This window comes from Electrophorus electricus, chromosome 10 (assembly GCF_013358815.1).
Source record: "Electrophorus electricus isolate fEleEle1 chromosome 10, fEleEle1.pri, whole genome shotgun sequence".
Taxonomy (NCBI): Eukaryota; Metazoa; Chordata; class Actinopteri; order Gymnotiformes; family Gymnotidae; genus Electrophorus; species Electrophorus electricus.
In genome coordinates this window covers 1,927,935-1,948,077 of record NC_049544.1, presented here as the reverse complement: position 1 = coordinate 1,948,077, position 20,143 = coordinate 1,927,935, and the positions used below count along the sequence as shown (strand labels likewise).

The following is a 20,143-nucleotide window of genomic DNA, read 5'->3' as shown; positions in this document are numbered from 1 at the left end:
ACTTGATGAGAAGTTCCATACATTTAAACCCGCACGTGTGTGTGTGTGTGTGTGCGCGCGCGCGCGCGTGCGTGACTTCTCCAAAACCGCCCGCGTCTTCGTTGCGCACGACGTCCACCGAAAGTGACCGAATCTCCTTTCCATCCGCGGAAGGCGCCGTCGACTTCTGTACCATTTTTGTCCGCCGACGGCCCCCGTGGCGGGAGGCGTGTCTAGTTGCCCGGGTATCTCTGGAAGAAGCTTGAGGAAGACTTGAGGCGTCCCGTTTGTTTACTTTTCTAGCTTTGCGCCCACACACAACTTTTCGCCACGGCGCGTTTCGGAAACGTGAGCCAGGTAGTAATCTGGATCCCACAGTCGGTGTTTGAAGTAGCACGTCGTCGTGTCGTGTCGCGTCGCCACGAGCTAGAAAGTCCTGCTCGGGTGGCGCAGGTCAGCTTAGCTAACGGCAGCTAACGTTAGTGAGTCCAACTAAAAACGCCGCCAGTAAGATCCGTGACAGCCCTTAATCTAACTTTTAACACCCGATCAGCCTCTGCCAGGGCAGCAGGGAAAGGGAACTTCCTCTGATATGTAACGCTAAACCCACCCTGGGGGATACATGTGAAGTCTGCAAGAGCAAAGGACACACGCCTCTCTAAACAGAGTCCAGGCGTTTGTGAATGACGTGTTTGTGGTTGTGGAAGGAGGAAAGGTTTGAATTTCAGCTTTCTGTTGCGTCTCCACCTCCATCTCCAAACGTGCGCGGGTGCGCGCTCGCCGCCGCCGCCGCCGCCATGGGCACGGCCTCTTCCATGGTGAGCCCCGGGGACGTGATCGAGGACGCGTACGGAGGCGAGGGCGGAGAAGCCTGCGAGATACCGGTGGAGGTGAGGCCCAAGGCGCGCCTCCTGCGCGGCTCCTTCCGCCGGGGCCCGCGCGCCATCGGCGCCAGCTTCAAGTCCACGGGCTCCGTGGAGCTCGAGTGCGCCGCCGAGTACGAGCGCCTGAGGAAGGAGTACGAGATCTTCCGCGTCAGCAAGAGCAACGAGATCGCATCCATGCAGAAGAAGGAAGCCAAGCTGGACGAAGAGAACAGGCGGCTGCGCGCGGAGCTGCAGGTGAGGCCAGCACGGGAACAGGAACCCGATGGTACAGTTACGTGGAAACCTTGACTCACGGCTTTCTCCCACAGGTTTGTCATCGTCTGCAGGTAACATCTCAATCTTAAAAAGGAGTGTTTGGGTGCTTATTTGTAAAAAAAATTCTGTGCAGTTCAGGAGGTAAATGCATCGTGTCTCTTATGGGCAGGCTTTGCAGAAGACTTATCAGAAGATTCTCCGGGAGAAGGAGAGTGTTCTGGAGGCTAAGTACCAAGCCATGGAGAGAGCTGCCACCTTTGAACATGACAGAGACAAAGTGAGACGGCAGTTTAAGGTGTGAACGCCCCCCCCCCCCAGAAAATGCTTACTTCATTTTTCATCATTTTTCTTTCCCTTTTCAGCACAAGGTTGTTTTTAGCGAGGTTGTTTCGTTGCGAACGACTTTCACTTTCAGCCGCCCCATGCGCATCTCCAATCCCACGCCTTCCTCCATTTCCCCTGTCTCCTGTCCCGTCAGCAGATCTTCCGCGAGACCAAGGAGAAGGAGATCCAGGACCTGCTAAGGGCCAAACGGGACCTGGAGTCCAAACTGCAGCAGCTCCAGGCTCAGGGCATCCAGCTGTATGATCCCGCCGACTCTGACTCAGACGACAACCACACGAGCATCACGAGTGAGAGCTTAACCTCGTCACATGGAGCTGCTTTGTCATTTACTCATAGAATGTATTCTGGCCAGTACAGTAGGTTAGGGTCCAACATACAAATGTCTCGATGCTTGCCTTCCATGAGACCCGAAGCAAGGTATTTCAAGCCAAGCCGACCAGATTGGTCATTTTTTTGGCTAAAGAACAAAAATTAATTCTCTTGTTCTTTCTCTGCTTCTCTGTTCAGTGAAATGAAGATTTTGACCTGTTACTCTTTATTTTGGTTTTTGTATTTCTCCTGCTCCTTACCCTGTTCTCTCTGTGTCTAGCCGCAGGGACTCAGTGCGAGTATTGGAGTGGAGGTGTTCTGGGTAGTGAGCCCTCTATGGGTAGCATGATGCAACTGCAGCAGTCTCACAGGGGGCCCGAGTTTGCTCACAGTCTCATTGACGTAGAGGGGCCATTCGCCAATGTCAGCAGAGGCAAGTGCACTAAACTAAACTAAACTAAAGCGCTAAACCTGCTTAAAGGTCTGGGATTTCAAAGTGCTAGATCGGCATAATGTCATTGTGTGTGTGTGTGTGTGTGTATGTGTGATATGCAGATGATTGGGATGCAGCAGTAGCCAGCCTGCTCCAGGTCTCTCATGTGTCTCAGGCCTTATGGAGTAATACAGTCCGCTGTTACCTCATCTACACCCAAGAGACCAGAGCAGAGCTCCATGCCTTTATACAGGTACACACACACATATGTAATAAAAAATGTTAAAATGACCCTAGTCTTGCTCTAAATTTCCCCTATCCCTATGCTAATTTTACTCCTACCCTTTTCTGCAGTAACCAGTCACAACATTTTGTTGTCAAACTATGGTTAGACACACCGTAATGCGGTGCGCACAACTCCATTCTCTGTGTGACCTACATTCTCGTCCTGTCCCACAGACTCATTCCCCCGGGCTGAGACGCTTTTGTGAGGGTTTGGGACATTTCTACCTGAACGTGTGTTTCCCTGAGGAGAAGGCTGCTCTGTACGTCGAAGAACGCAAGGTGGAGATTGAGAGGAGCTCTGTGTGTGTGCTGCTGCTTAAGTCCTCGGTGTCCAGGTCAGTTGCGCGCACACACACACACACACACACACACACACACACACACACACTACTGTGTTATATGCTAACTTGTCTCTCTGGCCCGATAGCTGTTTGGTTGAAGATGTGGACGAGGCGTTTGTGAGGACTCCCGATGCTCGCCCTCTGCTGCTGTATCTGAGAACCGAGCAGGGGAAGGGCGAGTCGGACAGGACATCTTCCTCCCTCAGTCCTGCTGCCAGAGAGTTGCTGGAGAGGGTTAACAAGGCAGACAAGGGCGCGAAGGTCAAGGTAGGACTGTCCACCCAGTTTTGAAAAAGCGTTTCGCCTTACGGACCAAACGCGGCGTCCAGCCGGTGGTTGCGGAGGCGCTGTGGTGGAAGTCTTTGTCCACTGAGAGCTTGTATGTGAGGAGAGCGTGTGGTAAAGGACACAGGTCTGTGTGCAGGTGGTGGACCACGCAGGCTCTGCAGAGGAAGGAGCCGCGCTCGTCTATGCTCAGCTAGAGAAGATTATAAAACAGGTACATGAAACAGCACGCATGTTTTCTTTACACTGATTCAATGAACTGCAATGGGAAACACCCAGTGATGGGCATGTGTAAGCACGGCTTCACTGAGCTTGTCCAGTGTGCGCTGAAGGGCCGACCAGTACGATGCACTATACATGCCTTTACTGTGTGTTTGCACCTTTTGTAATTTTAGTATTCCATCTTTCTTTCTTTCTTTCTTTCTTTACTCGCTCTCTCTCTCGCTCTCTCTCTCTGGAGGAGCTCCTGGGGTTGGAGCAGGAGGACAGTGGTCCGGCGGAGGAGAGGGAGGACCTCGACTCGGGAGATGTTCTCTGGGACCTTCACGATGACCAGGAGCAGACTGAGGCTTACCAACACACCTGCAGCGCTGCTGCACATGTCAGCTTCCAGAAGGTTCTCCCTCCTCCTTTCCTCATTTTACTCTCATTTCACTCAACACGTCTGGGTTGGTGATAAATATTCACATTTGTATTGACAAAGCTTTGATGAAGAAATTAACATGGTAAACAAAAGACCACAACATTACTACAACTGCTAACAATAACATTAATAATAATAATAATAATAATAATAATAATATAACCATAAAAACAATACTCCTATTACCAATAATAATAATAATAATATAATTTCCTGTATCTCAGGTGTCTGACATGGTCACTCAAAGTCCCTCAGACTGTGGCACGAGTGAACGTACAGCGCTGTCAGTTATAACATAACTACAACAATACTCCTATTACCAATAATAATAATAATAATAATTAATAATAATAAACGTCCAGTGCTGCCAGTGTGCTAAACTCTATGTTCACCAAGAACATACAGCAGCTTCTCATCAGGGAGATATGTGGGAATATGTGATTAATTTTAAATATGTGACTAGTTTTGGTAAAGAATTTAGTTCTAATCTAGTTAAATTTTGTGCATTCAGTTACAAAGTGCAGCTCTGTGTGGATCTTCTAATCCTGCCACTGCTGGCACAGTGTCTGTTCTGTAGCCAGGACTGTTTGTCTGCCGGTCTCCATGTCCAGGCGGTGCTCGCTGGGTCTGTGAGGGGGCTGTTCTCTTTGCTCATCTCTTAGTGCTGCAGCACTTTTGAAGGATATGAGTGGGACTCGCTGTGTTGTAAATGTGTCCTGAATTTGTTGGCTTTTTTTGTATCTTTAATATTAATAGAGATCTATCTAATTCTGCCCTGCATGTGTATTTGTGGTGTCAGTACTGTGTTTGTGGTGTCAGTTCTGCTCCAGCAGGTCCATGTCCTGCTGTGGCCCCTGTGCAGTGTTGGACAACAGAACCAACTTGTCTGCATACAGCAGGAGTTGAATCTCTGAGTCATGCAGTGTGAGACCAGGAGCTGGAGACTCTTCTAGTGCTTTTGCCAATTCATTAATACAGATGTTAAAAGTGTTGAGCCTTGTCTCACTCCACGTTCCTAAGAGGAAATCTGTTCTGTTCGAAATCTGTCCGGTTTTTATTCCACCCTGTTTCCTGCGTACGTGGTCTTAATGAGATCATATGTTTTACCCCCTACACCACTTTCTATGAGTCTGTAAATTATACCTTGCAATCAAATGCCTTTTTAAAGTCTATAAAGAATGCAAATATTTTGCTTTTTATTTGTGACGACTTATTTATCAATTTCCTCCTTACGATCCTGCTCAGTAATTCAGAGGTCTAATGGGTTATGAATGTCTGTCTTTAACAGCCAATTATAGCTCCTTTTGTTTATATGATTTTGTTGAAGATTTGCATTCGACTCTGCTTTCCTAGAAGAGACTTTGGAAATGGTTTGTTCAAATGTCCCCATTCTGTATTACCAGTTCTTCATGGTCTCTTTTTTTAAGGTTTGTTTTGACCGACTCCTCAGTGTGAGTTGACAGTGTATTTTGCTTTTTTTTGGTTCTGAGTGTACATTTGTGCACAGTAGTGAAGGTGTAGGTGGGTGTTGTTGGGATCTCTGTTCTTTTGATTTGATCATTTCCTAAGTTCCTTCCAGGTTAAGTGACATTCTTGTTCAAACCAATGATCATCTTTTTTTAGGTTTGGATTTTGATGCACGCTTAAGTTTTAATTTTGCTTTTGCTGATGTCTTTTCAGAGATTATATTTAGATTTTATTCTGCCAGATTGCCTGCTCCTTTACTGTGAACATATGTGGTGTCCAGAAAGGCATCTAAAATTTAGTTGAACTTCCACAGTACTGATTTCTCTCTGGAACTCTTCTGTGCTGTTTTAGGCCTTTCTGTATGGTCTCCTAATGTAGTACATCTTACTGGGCTATGTGAGTGCAGTGTTACTCTCTGTCCTGCTAATGAACACAGTCATTTGGCTGTGATCAGACAGAGGGGTTAGTGGTTTAACATTGAATGCACTGAGAGAGAAAGGGTCTAAATCTGTTTTTACATAAACTACGGTACTATTCCCAAGAGGTGAGCAAAGCATGTGTCTTCCTAAGGAGTCCCCTGGTGTCCTGCCATTGACGATGTACAGACCCAGCAAAAAGAATTGTTATTAATACAGGGTAATTTATTAATAGAGGACAGATCTTTTCCTGTGTGGGTGAAGTCAGGTTGTGTTCCTGTTCTGGCATTCTGGCATTTCCCTGGACCTGGAAACAGCCCACGTGTGTCTCCATCTCTGAAAACACGATGTATTCAGAGTAGTTTGGGAACTCTGAGGTAGGGATGTAGCTGGCACAGAGGAATATATCCCTCTGTGAAGAGACTACAGTGCTTGTGATTTTGAGCCTAATATAGTATTTCTCTTTTTTAAGAATGTCTATATATTGATGTAAATTTGATTTGTATCAGACTATTAATCCTCCTGGGGTCATCTTTTGGGATGATAGTATAACGTCTCTATATTCTGTGGGACAGTGAGTGACCATGTCAGCCTGACACCACGCCTCCTGTAGGATTATGATATCAAGGTCTTTGATGCAACTTTTAAAATCGTTATTTAAAGACTTTAAGCCAAAGCCTGATGAGCTCAAACCTTGGCTTGTTCCACACACTAACTGAAAGGGATGGTCATTTAAAATGAGAGACACTGTAAAAAAGTAATTCAATATAGTATTTGATGAAGAGTGTCCAGTGTTCAGTATTTTTTCTTTGATTTTCTCTGTCTCTGTCTCTGTCTCTCTCTCACTGTCTCTCTGTCTCTCTCACTGTCTCTGTCTCTCCCTCTCTCTCTCTCTCTCTGTCTGTAGTATGTCGACAGCCTGAACGACATGGTGGCTGCCCCTCCTCCCACTCCTCCTCTCCTGGTTTCAGGAGGTCCAGGCTCAGGCAAATCTCTCCTGCTTGCTAAATGGTATTGTTCACTTCCCCACACGAAACCCTGCTGCCATAACCATTCCCAAAGGCCCAGGGGAGAGAACGCACCTGGTGCTTTGTCTTTAGCTCGTTTATCTCATCTTATCTTAGCTCAAAATCCTTCTTCTCCAGCAGTGTGGCCTAGCACCAAGGGAAATTTATTTATACAGCGCTTTTTTGCAACACAAATTGTTACAAAGCAGCTTTACAAATGACTGGATCCAGATCCCTAATGAGCAAGCCAGTGGTGAGGGAAACTCCCTGGGCGGATTAAGGAACAAACCTTGGGAGGACCAAGACTCAGTAGAACTGATCCTCCTTGGGTGGCCCAGCTAATAAATAGTCCATTATGTTTAGTCCATTATGTTTAGTCCTAGTAGCCACTTCAGTATTGGTGTGGGAGACTCAGCTAGTCTGGCTGGTCTATATAACGCCTTCTCTTGTCCTCAATGTCTCAGGATGGAACTGCAACACAAGCACTCCCCCAGCACCCTGATCTTCTATCACTTTGTGGGCCCTGCCCTCTCGGCCAGCGCAGAACCCGTCCTCATCATCAAACGCCTCACTGTGAAGGTCTTTAACCTCTCAACCCGCATCTCACCGCAGCACTAAAACGGCTCCGCTATTGTTATGTCTCAGCTTATTAAGCCTGTTTTATAGGAGCTTGTTAATAATATGTTGAACTAAGCAACCTTCTGTGATGAGTATCGTGTTAGAGGAGGCAAGTCTGTTTTGCTAGCTGGCTGTGGAGGACATGAGGACGTGCCATGGACTGGCCCGTCCTCAAGCCCCAACAAAGAGCCCATAGCCAGACTGAACACACTGACGGGTGGTTGTATATCATCCCCTCCAGCTCCTGCAGCACTTCTGCTCAATGTCGGGCCTGCCCACGGACCCCTGCAAGATTCTGGAGGAGTTCCCCCGTTGGCTGGAGAGGCTGTCAGCACGTCACCATGGCAACATTGTCATCGTCATCGACTCCATCGACCAAATCCAGGTAACTCCCATCAAAAAAGTGTCTTTACTTGGCTGAGGGCTTTCACCTGTTCAGATGTAAACATTAGTACTGGCTCTAGTACTAAAACAACAACAACAACAAAAAGTTTTTATTGTCTATATCCCAGAATGCTGAGCGACATATGAAGTGGCTGATTGACCCTCTTCCTCCCAACGTCAGAGTGCTGGTGTCAGTCAATGTGGAGACATGCCCGCAGGCATGGAGGTATTTACACACAATTACACACACACACACACACACACACACACACACACACACACACACACACAGCATTGTTTTTCTTGTTTCTTCTATAGGCTGTGGCCCACACTGCACCTGGAACCACTCAACCCCAGAGAAGTGAGAAGTGTCATCCACACAGAGTGTGTGAACACTAACGCCAAACTCACAAAAGACCAGGTGCGTGCGTGTGAGTTAAAACGTATCAGTATGTTCTTTTTCAGTGTCGTACTTTCAGTTCGCCCGCTGCGAGAACTCTGAACTTGAACTCTGCCGCAGGAGATGAAAGTGGAACGGCAGTGCTGCTCGCCGTCCCACAGTGCCCTCTATGTCTCTGTGCTGGCCAGACTCCTCACCTAGTGAGTTCTCGCATGTTCGTGGTTTGATCGGCCTGCGTGTTCCACCCACCCTTCACCCGCTACTGTGTCTCAGCTCCAGGTCCACCTGCTCCTTGGAGAGGAGCCTACAGCAGGCCTCCACGTGCCAGGACACGGTGGCGTTGTACAGACTCAGCCTGAAGGTGGCGCTAGACGCACTCAACACCGACAGAGAAAGGCACGTCATGAAAGAGGTGAGCTCCCGTCTTCAACCTTTGACCCTGTTATAAGGACGTTGGGAAAATACTCGTGTTCAGTCCAAATCGCTTTTTTACAAGTTAAAGTTTTTCAGAGTCAGTTTTTGTTTCTTCTGTTCGTCTGTGTTTGACTTTGTTCTCGTGCAAGTTACTGTTGGTCTGACTGAGCCTCTGTATGTGGAATTCCCCCTGCAGTTATTGGGCCTGGTGTGCGCCAGTCATAATGGCGTGAGCGAATCGGAGGCATTGGAGATGTTCCCGGAGCTGAGCTTCCCCGCCCTCTCCTCTCTGCTCTGCTCCCTGCGCTGGCTGCTCCTCGTCTCATTCTCCTGTGGACTCGTACGCTTCTGCCACCAACAGGTCTGTTGCCTTTAAGTGTGAGTGTGTGTGAGTGTGTGTGCATATTTAATTTTGGAATGGTGATTGGTGGATATTTTTATTTTGTTTTGCTTTGTCTTTTTTCACATCTTCAGCAGAAAGAAACAAAAATGTTTAAAAGGGGTGTGTGTGTGTGTGTGTGTGTGTGTGTGTGTGTGTGTGTGTGTGTGTGTGTGTGTGTGTGTGTGTGTGTGCGCGCATGTGTGCGTGTAGGCGTGTGAGGCCGTGATGCAAGAGTTTCTGCAGGGCGGTAGGTCCTGTTCCGTCTACAGACAGAAGCTGATTAGCTATTTCAGCCACCTGCTGAGGTCAGTGCTTCATTAAAGCCTTTTCTTGTTGTCTTTTTGAGAACACACACACAGCTTTCTAAAATGTGTGTGTGCATTTATAAAATAAAGCACCGGCCATTTGTCCACACCTGCAACTGTGTGTGTGTGTGTGTGTGTGTGTGTGTGTGTGTGTGTGTGTGATCTCAGTGAGAACAGAGTGACATGGCGTGTCGCCGATGAGTTGCCATGGTTACTGCAGCAGCAGGATGACCGGAGTAAACTACAGCTCAGTCTGCTTAACCTGTTTGTCTCACAGAATCTTTACAAGAGGTGTGACTTTCAGTCCCCACCCACACACACACACACACCCACACCCACACACCCACCCACACCCACACACCCACCCACACACACCCACCCACCCACACACACACACCCACACACACACCCACACACACCCACACCCACACACACACACACACACACACACACACACCCACACACACACACACACACACACACACTCCTTTCCCGCAGCTGACAGAAGGCGCTTTCCCAAAGTGCTGCTCAACAAGTCTCCATGACAATTCCGTGCAACCTGCGCTGCCACATTAGAGGAAGTGTGTGCAGGTCGTGTGACCAGGGAGAGGACGTGTGATGCCTGTTACTGTGCACTCGCAGGGGTCGTTTCTCCGAGCTACTTGCCTACTGGCAGTTCGTGGGGAAGGACAAGGTGTCCATGGCGACGGAATATTTTGATGCCCTGAAGGATTTCGAGCGCAAGTGCGAGAGCGAGGAGAGCATGAGCCGTCTGGCCAGCCTGTACGAGATGCTGGGGCGTTTCCTCAAGGACCTGGGTCTGCTCAGCCAGGTATGCCCGCCCGCTGCCCCTTACACACACCAAACCCGCCCTCACTCGCGCACACACATACACCCTGCCCGCTGCCATTTACGTCTCCCGCTGCTTCTTCCACACTGCCAAATCACTTGCTGCCACCTTGCTGGTCGCATGCTCCTGCTGCCACTCGCGCGGCCTCTGCTATGCTGCCACTCGTGCGCTGCCTCTGCTATGCTGCCACTCGCGCACTGCCTCTGCTATGCTGCCACTAACGCGCTGCCTCTGCTATGCTGCCACTCGCGCGCTGCTGCTGTCACGGTCACACAGCCCACTTTACCGTCCCCGCTGCCCTGGTCTGACCACCCCTTCCCCTCCCCAGGCGGTAGGCCCCCTGCAGCGCTCCCTGGAGATCCGAGAGACAGCCTTGGACCCTGACCACCCCAGCGTGGCCCAGTCGCTGCACCAGCTGGCCGGCGTCTATGTGCTGTGGAGGAAGTTCGGCAACGCAGAGCAGCTGTACAAGCAGGCGCTGGAGATCAGCGAGAACGCATTCGGACATGAGCACGGCAGCGTGGCCCGCCACCTCGACGCCCTGGTGCTCCTCTACCAGAAGCAGAACAAGTGGGGCACGCGGCACACGCCACCCGGCACTGCCCTGGAGGTTTGGTTCCACTTCATTCCGTTTCGTTATGTTTCTATCCGCAGGTATGAGCAAGCCGAGAAGCTCCGCAAGAGATCCGTCAAGATGAAACAGAAACTGGCTCGGCAAAAAGGTCACATGGTGAGGAGCTTCACGCGCGCACGCACGCAGCACCATACATGAAATATCTTTAGATTAACATTCCTAATCCATGTGTGTCTGTACAGCACATAGAGTACATACTTGGATGTCTTAATAGACATGCTCATTCTTATATTAGTACTAGACCGTTGTATGAGTTTGAGGTTTAAGTTAAAATGCAAATATAAAAAAGATGTGTCTAATTTATATCGTGTGTGTGTGTTTATAGTATGGATTCACTCTCCTGCGTCGGCGAGCACTACAGCTGGAAGAGCTGACTCTTGGTAAAGACTCCGCTGACTGTGCCAAGACTCTCAACGAGCTGGGAGTCCTCTACTACCTCCAGAACAACCTAGAGTCAGTGCATCCGCGCTCCTGCCCACCATACCGCTGCTGTCCCTGAGAACAACCCGGTTGTTTCTACATCTTAAACACAGCCTCCACAAATCCCCCGGGTCTTCCGTAACGCATGCACGGCTGTCCCTGAGAACAGCCCGGTAGTTTCTACATCTTAAACACAGCCTCCACAAATCCCCCGGGTCTTCGGTAACGCATGCACGGCTGGCAAACCCAGCAGGTTACAGAGATGGCCCACGTTTGCTGTTCCTTTAAAATCATTTGCGCTACACTACCCAGGCAGGCTGGTGTCAGGAGCCCTGCAATGGGAAGCTCAGTGTGGGTGTGTCTGGGAGAGACGTGTCTGCTCTTCTGCGTTGGCTTTGTGTTTAGTCCTGCAGACCTGTGTGGTCAGATTATTGAACCTGTTGTTTGACTGTTGTTGTCTCATGCTAAACTGCGCTGTAATGTGTATGTGCGCGTGCATATGTGCATGTGTGTCTGTCCCTCTCCCCAGTGCGGCGAAGGTGTTCCTGACACGCTCTCTGGAGATGCGCCAGCGCGTGCTGGGCGCCGAACACGCAGAGTGCGGGCAGTCGCTCAACAACCTGGCGGCACTGCACAGCGAGCGGGCCGAGTACGAGGACGCCGAGCGCCTGTATGAGCGGGCGCTGGATCTCCGCACACGCGCCCTAGCCCCCGACCACCCCTCGCTGGCCTACACGCTCAAACACCTGGCCATGCTGTACAAGCGCAGGGTGAGTGCGCTGCAACCTGGCCTTGCACGGGCTACGCGTCACTTAGCTGATGTGCTGGGGAACTCCCTGGGGAGTTGGGGGTGAAGGTGGCATAACTGGTCATTGACTAAAGAGGCAAAAGGACTTTGATTTTAGTTTGGAGGGATAAATAAAAATAAATATTAATGTTTGATATGATTGCTTAGTCTGGTGCCTCAAATAGGTGCCTTAACGATACACCATTTAGTCCTGAAACAATCCCGCACAAATTCCAGCAAGGAGCAGATGTCGCACTTGTCTTCTGGAATGGCAATTTTCTGTCATGTTATAAAAAATATGGTACAAATATGGCATAATGTTTGCCCTCTTTTAAAACAAAATTAGGCTTTCATTTGAAAATGAGTTAGACTATATTTTTTTTGCTGCTAAGCTTATATTTTAGTATACAAAGGTTTAGCAAACAAGTTGATAATTGTGTTGCGTGTGCGTGTACGTGTGCATGCATGTGCTTGTGTGTGCGCGTGTGTGTGTGCTCCAGGGGAAGCTAGAGAAGGCGGTGCCTTTGTACGAACTGGCTCTAGAGATCCGAGAGAAGAGCTTTGGGCCCAAGCACCCGTGTGTGGCTACAGCTCTGGTGAACCTCGCCGTGCTCTACTGCCAGCTGGTAATGCCACACCCCTCCTCACCTTTGTCAACCTGACATGGTCCAGCCAGGATGTTCGCTTTGACCAATACTTCAGAGCTACACTTCTCTTTAATATAGTGCCAAACATTTTAGCCTGCAAAGTTGTAAAAGACACAGATTTTATCAAATATTTGTTTTTTATATGCCACTTTTTTTTTTTCTTCTTTTTTTTTTACCGAGTTACTACTTTTTTTTTATTGAGTGCATTCCCTGCCCACAGCTCAGAAGAGGACGGAAGAATTCTGTGGCTAATATGGCACACAATCTTGCCCTGAGAAAACCCGACTGAATTTCCATTTATGGCACTTATTTTGAAGAACCGGACGGCTTCTGACCTTAGTGTTGACTGTTTTGTGGTCTGTGTGTGTGTACCGCAGAAGAAACACAGTGACGCGCTGCCGTTGTATGAGCGAGCTCTCAGAGTGTATGAGGACAGCCTGGGCCGGCAGCACCCGCGAGTTGGGGAGACTCTGAAAAACCTGGCAGTTCTCAGGTTTGTTCCCGACACGTCTTCAACGACTCGCCAAAACCTTGTTCTCTCTCCCCAACCTCCATCTCATTGTGCCACTCCCTCGTCCAGCTACGAGGAAGGAGATTTCGAGAAAGCTGCCGAGCTCTATAAACGAGCCATGGAGATCAAGGAGGCGGAGCCGTCCCTGGTGTGTGGGAAGGCCCCCTCCCGTCACTCCTCCAGCGGCGACGCCTTCAGCCTGCAGAGCCCCGCCTTCCTACCCCACAATAGTAGGTGACCCTGATCCCTGCGCTGGTGAACAGACTTCTAACCGAGGCGTCATCCTTTCACACTAAGTGCACCTCTACAATTAAGCACGGACTGAATTTTGAAACGCATAAGGGAGCCATTTTTCTCTGGTATTGGAAGTATTTGTCAGGTGCTGGAGGTCTGAAACAGAATGTTTCAGTCTTTTTTCCTGCTGTAAACACTACTATTTTACAGTATTTATTAACAGTATTTTTAAGGTGTTAGCCTTGTTCCAGAGCAACGGTCCCTTTCTGTCTCCAGTGTCATGTGAGCAGTAGGATTGGATCTAAATGTGAGTGTAAACCTGCCTTAGAACTACACTACAGCTGTCTGGCCTCCAGTGCCGCGGTCTCCTGAGTCAAAGGCTCGTGGCTATAAATGTGAAAAGAGCTTTAGGAGGAGGACGATAAACAGATGACTGGGTACTGGGGGGGATGATGAAACTATTTTTTAAGAACCATTTAATCGAGATTCCACTGAAGATGTGCTGCACTTTTGAAGAGAATCATGACCTTTTACATCCCCAAAACGCTTCTCTGTAGTGTGTGTGCGGTGTGTTCACAGTAAATGCCAGTCAGACGTGTGCTTGGTTTGTGACACCTCCTGTTGTTTTATATTGTTCATACATCATCTATTGGATCAGATAGTCGGAGGTCCACACGTGATCTCCAGAAGCCCCAATTATGGTTTGTTCTGCCATTTATTATAATTATGTATTTTTATATTCTGATTCTCAGACGTTGCAGCTTTTAGATCCCAAATTCTACTTATACATATAACTTAAATATTAACAAAATACTGAGCTTCTGTTAATTTGATCTTTTGTTTGTTTTTCTGGCGACACATCCACATTCTCCTGTTCAGAGCGGCGGATTCCTGCAGCGTGTCCTAAACGTGGTGCCATAGCGTAGCCTATACTAGCCGGCTCACCCCACTAACGTCGCGCTGTTTGCAGCACTAAGCCCAAGTCTAGATTCGCAGTCTGCAGCTGTGCTGCTTCAGGAAAACATTAACCCGTATCCGCACTCAGCTCAGGATGTCAAAATGCCTGATCAACTCAGTATAATACCCCAGCCATATGAGATTATGGAGGCTGCAACTTGAGAAAAGGCTTAGCACTGTTTTGTATTACATTAAATATTAATAGTCTTCAGGGTGAAATTACAAAGTTCACTGACTTCAAAACATACCAATTAATGTAGATTGATACTGTGTGTGTGTGTGTATATAAAATCTGTATTATTTGGTATGTTTTGAAGTCAGGAGAGAGATTGATTCAAAATTGTAGTACACAATCTCCAGAGAAACAGAACATCCTTCCTCAGCTGCGCAAGCATAGTGGACATATATATAATGTCTGAAGAATACACTGAGAATGTTTTTATCCGTATGACTTACACAGCGATTGCTACCGAGTGCACTCTGAACAACGCCAAACCTTTACTGCGTCAGGCAGAGGCACTAGGGGGCACCGTGTGGAGTTCACGCTGCCGTCCATGTTTTGATACTTAGAGAGAAAGCGTTTGGCCCCCCATGCCAGGTCTTAATGTGAAGCTTGTGTGCAGTCCTAATACATCTGTTTACACTTAGAAAAGAAGTATGTTATTTGTATACATGTATGAAGATGAGTTTTATACGGCTGTTAGTGAAATTAGATTTGTTATAAGACATCTGTTAATAATACAACAATTTATACCATCTTATGCAAGCAAATTTCTACACATTTTATACCCAGAATGTACAGCATGATGTGTACACCATATTAACATAAGTATTACAGAAATACAATGAAGGAACAAATAAAGTTATCTTGTGTGTACTTGCTGTGGCAGTTATTGTGTAAATAAACATTAAGGAACAGTATTTTTCCTAATTTGGGAACCACTACTAATATATCCAGATCACTATGGAGTAGCAGATATCTAGAGGGACTGAACAATAGTCGTTGTTTTTGCAATGCTCACGTCACAGGCTCCACTGTACAAGACAGCCCCCCAAATGCTACAATTTATATACAGTTATCATGAATATTAATAAAGATTTTATTGAACAATGTCAATATTTTTAAGCTAATAAAAGCACAAAGAACTAAATGTCCAGCTTGTTAAGTTTACCAGTAAAGTGATTTTGGAAATTAAGTTCCTTTATGTTGAGTACAGTCACATGTACACACACCTATGAACAGGGTGAAACTTTTTTTTTTTTTTTTTTTAAATTTACATCTAGAATCCCATTCCAAAAGGCAGACAAGTCCTGGGTAAATCAACATGGCTCTCCAAACCCGGAACAGTCAGGTTGGTCTTGAGCAGGTGTTCATTCTTGCTGTGAATGAATATTTCCACGCTTGTGTGTAAGAAAACAGTGTTACGTGATGTGGGGCCTAGTCTCATAGAACCTTATAAATGGAGTGGGAGTGTTTTTTCCCCTGTATGTGACATTCTGAGAAGGTGGGTGGGTGAGAGACACTACATTTTCTTCATTTGAGCCATCAGCTCCTCGAGACTCTGCTCCGTCTCCTCTACCATGTCCTCTGGACTCTCTCTGACCTGTTCAAGTTCACATGGCAAGAATCACAACATGTGAGCATCAAGGCAAGGACTAATGTGTGATGGCCACATTCATGTTGCTGTGTACCTTCTCAGGGGGGATGGTGTAGATTGGAATTATGCCCTCTGGTAAATCTGGTTTTGGGCCTGAAGCAGCCTGCAGTTCGTCCTCTGTCACCTCGTCTACCACCTCGATGCCTAGCGGTGTGCAGTAGGCCCACAGCAGGGCAAACACTCAGACGACACTTTTAACACGATCTTCTGTTGTGTGCTATAGTCTGTCATTATATTAACATCACCTTGACTTCTATTTCGAAAAATGCAATGTCTCTCTGTAGTTTAGGATATATGTACATGATATCTGAAGCCAAAGATTTTGAAAAGGATTAAAATTGTCTGTTTTAGTGTTTACTGCCCACTGCTGATCCAAAAAAAGACCCAAGTGTTTACCAAAATGCTCCTTAATTATCGCTAAGACCAAGTGCAGGTAATTGTAAACCCCTTTCATGTGAGAAAGTGGCAAGAGTTCATTCTATTAACCGCTGCAACCACAAAAAACCCAGATCCCATTTAAGAAAAAAAAAAAGCCAGCACTAGCCTCCATGTGGGCACTTCACCTACCCCACTCATTATCTTCATGCACTACTTCCTCCTCCTCCTTCACTACTTCCTGTTTCGGGTGCTCTGTCGCTTTTTTCTGCTCAAAGAGAAAAGTCAGCACTATTGGGTACGGAGCACCCCGGCCTAGAGCAGTTGGGCTTCAGGGGTTCGCACTTCACGTAGGGAACATTTGTGTCTGAATATAGTGCTACAGTTTTGATTTGCAGCTGTGAGATGCTAGTAAACACTGGACAGGGAGAGGGAGAGACCCACCTTGTGCTCCTCCTGCTGTCTCCTGCAGTGCATGTCGCTGCACTGGGCGTTTGCCTTCATGGTCATGCTGGGGAAGAAGTCCTCCATGGCGTTGTAGCCCAGGTAATAGCTAACCGTTCCAAAGCCCAGCAGGTACCTGCAGAACCGCATTAGTGCACTTTAACATGACCCAACCACGCATGCCCGTAGAAAGGAAAGCACTGGACAAACGGGAAGGAAGTGACTGTCCAGGGCCCTGTTTATAATGTTTATATAATCTTTTATATTTATGAGCAGATACTTTGGCTATGAGAGTGAAGGTTTAAAAAAGATTAATCAGTGTATTGTTCCAAAAAGAAATAAATAAATAAAAATCCAATAAAAACTACTAATGAATATTACTGGACATACGAAACATGCTCAGGTTCAGATGTCACCCAGTGAGGAGCACTAGGACTCAGGGCTGTGTGGGTTGTGACTAGCTTACTTTAGGACATTCTGCACAAGGATCCCAGCAACCACGCCCATGGTGGTGGGCAGACTGGCAGCACAGACTCCATCCTTCTTCAGCGTCTTCTCATCGATGTTGGTGGCCACTACCAGGGGAGGGGCGCACTGCCAGACAAAAACTGGACATGAAGCCCGACATGCTCTAGACTGACGCTGGCATGACTCAGATATGATTACGCCACCATCGTGAGTGGTTGGTGAAACTACGAGCTGCCAGCCATTCAGAATGTTCTAGAATTCCATAAAACAAGGCTGCAAGTTTTGTTCCAGGCAAGCACTACTGCCTCAGACCTCCTTGTAGAAAACAGTGCTTAATATAAGGCGAGGTCTGAACCCAACATGTTCGTTATTAGCGCAGATGTTCTCAAACACAGTCCTGTACATATCTACATTCGCCCAAACCCTACACACCTGATTCAACTCAACAGCTGATTATTCAGTACTTCCTGTGCTGAGTCAGGTGAGGGGGGAAGGGGGAGGGGCTTCTGTAGTGTGTGTGGGTTGGAATACGTGTGCGTACAGCGAAGCAAGCCGTCTCTCCTGGGTTAATGAGCTGGATGTGTCCAGACACGGCATTTTCACTGACTCCAGACTCCATCCAGACCTGACCCAACTCATTACAAGCCTAAAACAGAAAAAAAACCTCTCATTTGCTGTTTACTGACACATCATGAGACATGATGGTGCATAGCTCAGTGGTTAAGGTACTTGACTTGTAAGGTTGCTGGTTCAAGCCCCACCACTGCCAAGTTGCCACTGTTGGGCCCCTGAGCAAGACCCATAACCCTCAATTGCTCAAGTTGTACTCAGTCATAATAGTAAGTCGGTTTGGATAAAAGCATCAGGTAAATGCCATGAATGTAAATGATGACTGGACTGCTTGAAAGAGAACCAACTTTAAATATCACTGCGGAACATCATCGTGAAAGTGCAGTTAACTGCTCACGTGTCTTCTCTAATGTAAATAAACCAAGACCAAGCTCTGTCTGAAAAAGCAGTAATAAACATGTTGTGATCAAATACCCACTGTGTTAATAGCCATTCGAGCCTCGAAATTATCCACACAACTCAAAAGCAGGTCCACTGGCTTTCCCTCTTCAAGTCCACCATTACTGAAAACATTCTCACACAAAGTACAAATATAAGTAACTATCACACCACAAATGACAAAGCATGCTGAGAAGAACTTAACTTGTATTACCCATGCTGCCAGCTAGCTTATGGACAAAGCACCCACCTGATACGGTCCATGAAATGTGTGAAGTTGTCCATAGTGGTGATGTTATAATTGTGTGTCTCAAATACAACATCTGGATTGATGCACCTGCAGGTCAAATATGAGCAGTGATGGAGCTCGGTATAAAAAGTATCATCTTTATAATGTGATCCTCACTTAACTTCAGTTACATACGATAAAAGCACTAAATCCGAACAATGACTTTACTACTAAATCTCAGACCTTTCTTTTCTCCAAGCAATGCATGTGACTGTTTTGATCACAATTGGTTAACCATTAAAAGAGCACTAAAAAACAAACACTCTTTTCAGTCTTAAAGTGAGGGGTAGTCATAGCTCAGTGGTTAAGGTACTTGACTAGTAATCTGAAGGTTGCTTCAAGTTGAAGACCCACCACTACCAAGTTGCCACTGTTGGGCCCCTGAGCAAGACCCTTAAGCCTCAATTGCTCAGGGCATACTGGGTCATAATTATAAGTTGCTTTGGATAAAACCTCCTCGCACACCTGAGTGTGTGTTCTGCTGCCTCAACTTTGCTAAGCCCAGCTTGATGTGGTTGGAAGAAGAGGCGGTTCATGTTGGCCAGCTCCACCTTGTCATAGTCAAACAGCAGCAACTGCATAGCAAGAAACCACAGACACAGCAGAAAAGGCCGATCCACACATCACTGCAGAGCTCTGCTTCTAATACTACCTTCACTTCAGTGATAAACATTACAAAGAGATTACAGGTGCTAACCCTGCTTATACCAAACTAAACAGATGGGGCGGGTGCAGGAGGTAGAAGGCTGGCTATGTTACAGAAGGGTGGCATTACCTTACCGATGCCACATCTTGTGAGCATTTCCGCAGTGACGCTCCCGACGCCTCCTACTCCGACCACCGCAACAGTAAACGAGCGGATTTTCTAGAGACGAAACATGGGAAAGTCGATTAGATAAAGAGGCCACGAGGTCTCCTGAGGGCTGACTTTATATTCAGCACAAGCGGCGTACCTCGTAGCTCTTGACTATACCCATTCTTTTCAACGCCATCAGTCGGCTACAAGAAAATAAACGGCATATCAAAGTCAGATTCCGGATAGTTTATTCACTACTACAGTAAAATGAATCGTGTCTGCAGAACAAGCTGCGGGACAGCCGCGCACCTGTACGGGTTGGAGTCCACCACCTCGGCGCTCATTTCTTCGATCTTGGTTCTTACATGCGCTGGGGTTTCAGGATCTGTTTTCTGTTTGCATTTTATAAGTTCATTTTCTAACTCACGGACGCGCAGCTTTAGTTCCTCGACCGTGGACATTTTAAATAGGCACCGGTACGTTCTGCACGACAAATATGAAGATACAGCTGATCTTATAAACACACCTTTGCTAAATGAATGTACACGTCTGCACTTCTGTAACCAGCTGGAACACGGTGTCTCACAATAACGTGTCCGTGTAGAAACCAAGGTCTCGTTAGCAGTTAGTGCCTTGAAATAACTAGCTAACTCCTAAAATAAAATATAATAACATCATCATCAATAATAATAATAATAATTATTATTGCTATTTATTTATTTATTTATAATTATATATTTTGTAAATAAAATAACAATAATAATTATTATCTAGCTATAATTATTTTATTATGTAGAATAAATATCATCATCAATAATAATGATGATCATAATAGTAATAATAATAATAATAATAATAATAATAATATAGTAATAACTATCGACACTTGTCATGTTACTTGTTGAATGAA

At 46.7% G+C, this 20,143-nt stretch overlaps 2 protein-coding genes across 2 annotated transcripts; one reads left to right on the top strand and one right to left on the bottom strand.

The window, feature by feature from the left end:
* Nucleotides 1-54: 54 nt before the first annotated feature.
* Nucleotides 55-15,072, top strand: nphp3 (nephronophthisis 3). The gene is made up of 27 exons (XM_035530768.1): nucleotides 55-1,100; nucleotides 1,291-1,416; nucleotides 1,603-1,753; nucleotides 2,056-2,208; nucleotides 2,331-2,461; nucleotides 2,668-2,828; nucleotides 2,921-3,101; nucleotides 3,259-3,333; nucleotides 3,580-3,735; nucleotides 6,553-6,656; nucleotides 7,117-7,231; nucleotides 7,512-7,655; nucleotides 7,783-7,880; nucleotides 7,973-8,075; nucleotides 8,175-8,254; nucleotides 8,328-8,466; nucleotides 8,665-8,829; nucleotides 9,061-9,155; nucleotides 9,324-9,446; nucleotides 9,798-9,987; nucleotides 10,334-10,575; nucleotides 10,660-10,735; nucleotides 10,965-11,092; nucleotides 11,589-11,829; nucleotides 12,347-12,472; nucleotides 12,871-12,986; nucleotides 13,074-15,072. The coding sequence occupies exons 1-27, from the start codon at nucleotides 663-665 to the stop codon at nucleotides 13,240-13,242; spliced, it is 4,026 nt and encodes a 1,341-aa protein (XP_035386661.1). The 5' UTR covers nucleotides 55-662; the 3' UTR covers nucleotides 13,243-15,072.
* Nucleotides 15,062-19,805, bottom strand: uba5 (ubiquitin-like modifier activating enzyme 5). The gene is made up of 12 exons (XM_027007231.2): nucleotides 19,543-19,805; nucleotides 19,391-19,436; nucleotides 19,213-19,302; nucleotides 18,903-19,012; nucleotides 18,399-18,485; nucleotides 18,189-18,273; nucleotides 17,682-17,786; nucleotides 17,139-17,266; nucleotides 16,673-16,808; nucleotides 16,421-16,496; nucleotides 15,888-15,997; nucleotides 15,062-15,799 (listed from the first exon to the last, which is right to left on the bottom strand). The coding sequence occupies exons 1-12, from the start codon at nucleotides 19,692-19,694 to the stop codon at nucleotides 15,719-15,721; spliced, it is 1,206 nt and encodes a 401-aa protein (XP_026863032.2). The 5' UTR covers nucleotides 19,695-19,805; the 3' UTR covers nucleotides 15,062-15,718.
* Nucleotides 19,806-20,143: the final 338 nt, after the last annotated feature.

Coding starts and splice junctions, on each gene's coding strand:
- nphp3 (XM_035530768.1), top strand. CDS start 663: ATGACGTGTTTGTGGTTGTGGAAGGAGGAAAGGTTTGAATTTCAGCTT. Junction 2,829..2,920: donor CTTAAGTCCTCGGTGTCCAG/GTCAGTTGCGCG, acceptor CTGGCCCGATAG/CTGTTTGGTTGAAGATGTGG. Junction 9,447..9,797: donor TCACAGAATCTTTACAAGAG/GTGTGACTTTCA, acceptor GTGCACTCGCAG/GGGTCGTTTCTCCGAGCTAC.
- uba5 (XM_027007231.2), bottom strand. CDS start 19,694: ATGTCCACGGTCGAGGAACTAAAGCTGCGCGTCCGTGAGTTAGAAAAT. Junction 17,787..18,188: donor CTCGAATGGCTATTAACACA/GTGGGTATTTGA, acceptor TTTCTGTTTTAG/GCTTGTAATGAGTTGGGTCA. Junction 16,809..17,138: donor CTTGTGCAGAATGTCCTAAA/GTAAGCTAGTCA, acceptor GCGGTTCTGCAG/GTACCTGCTGGGCTTTGGAA.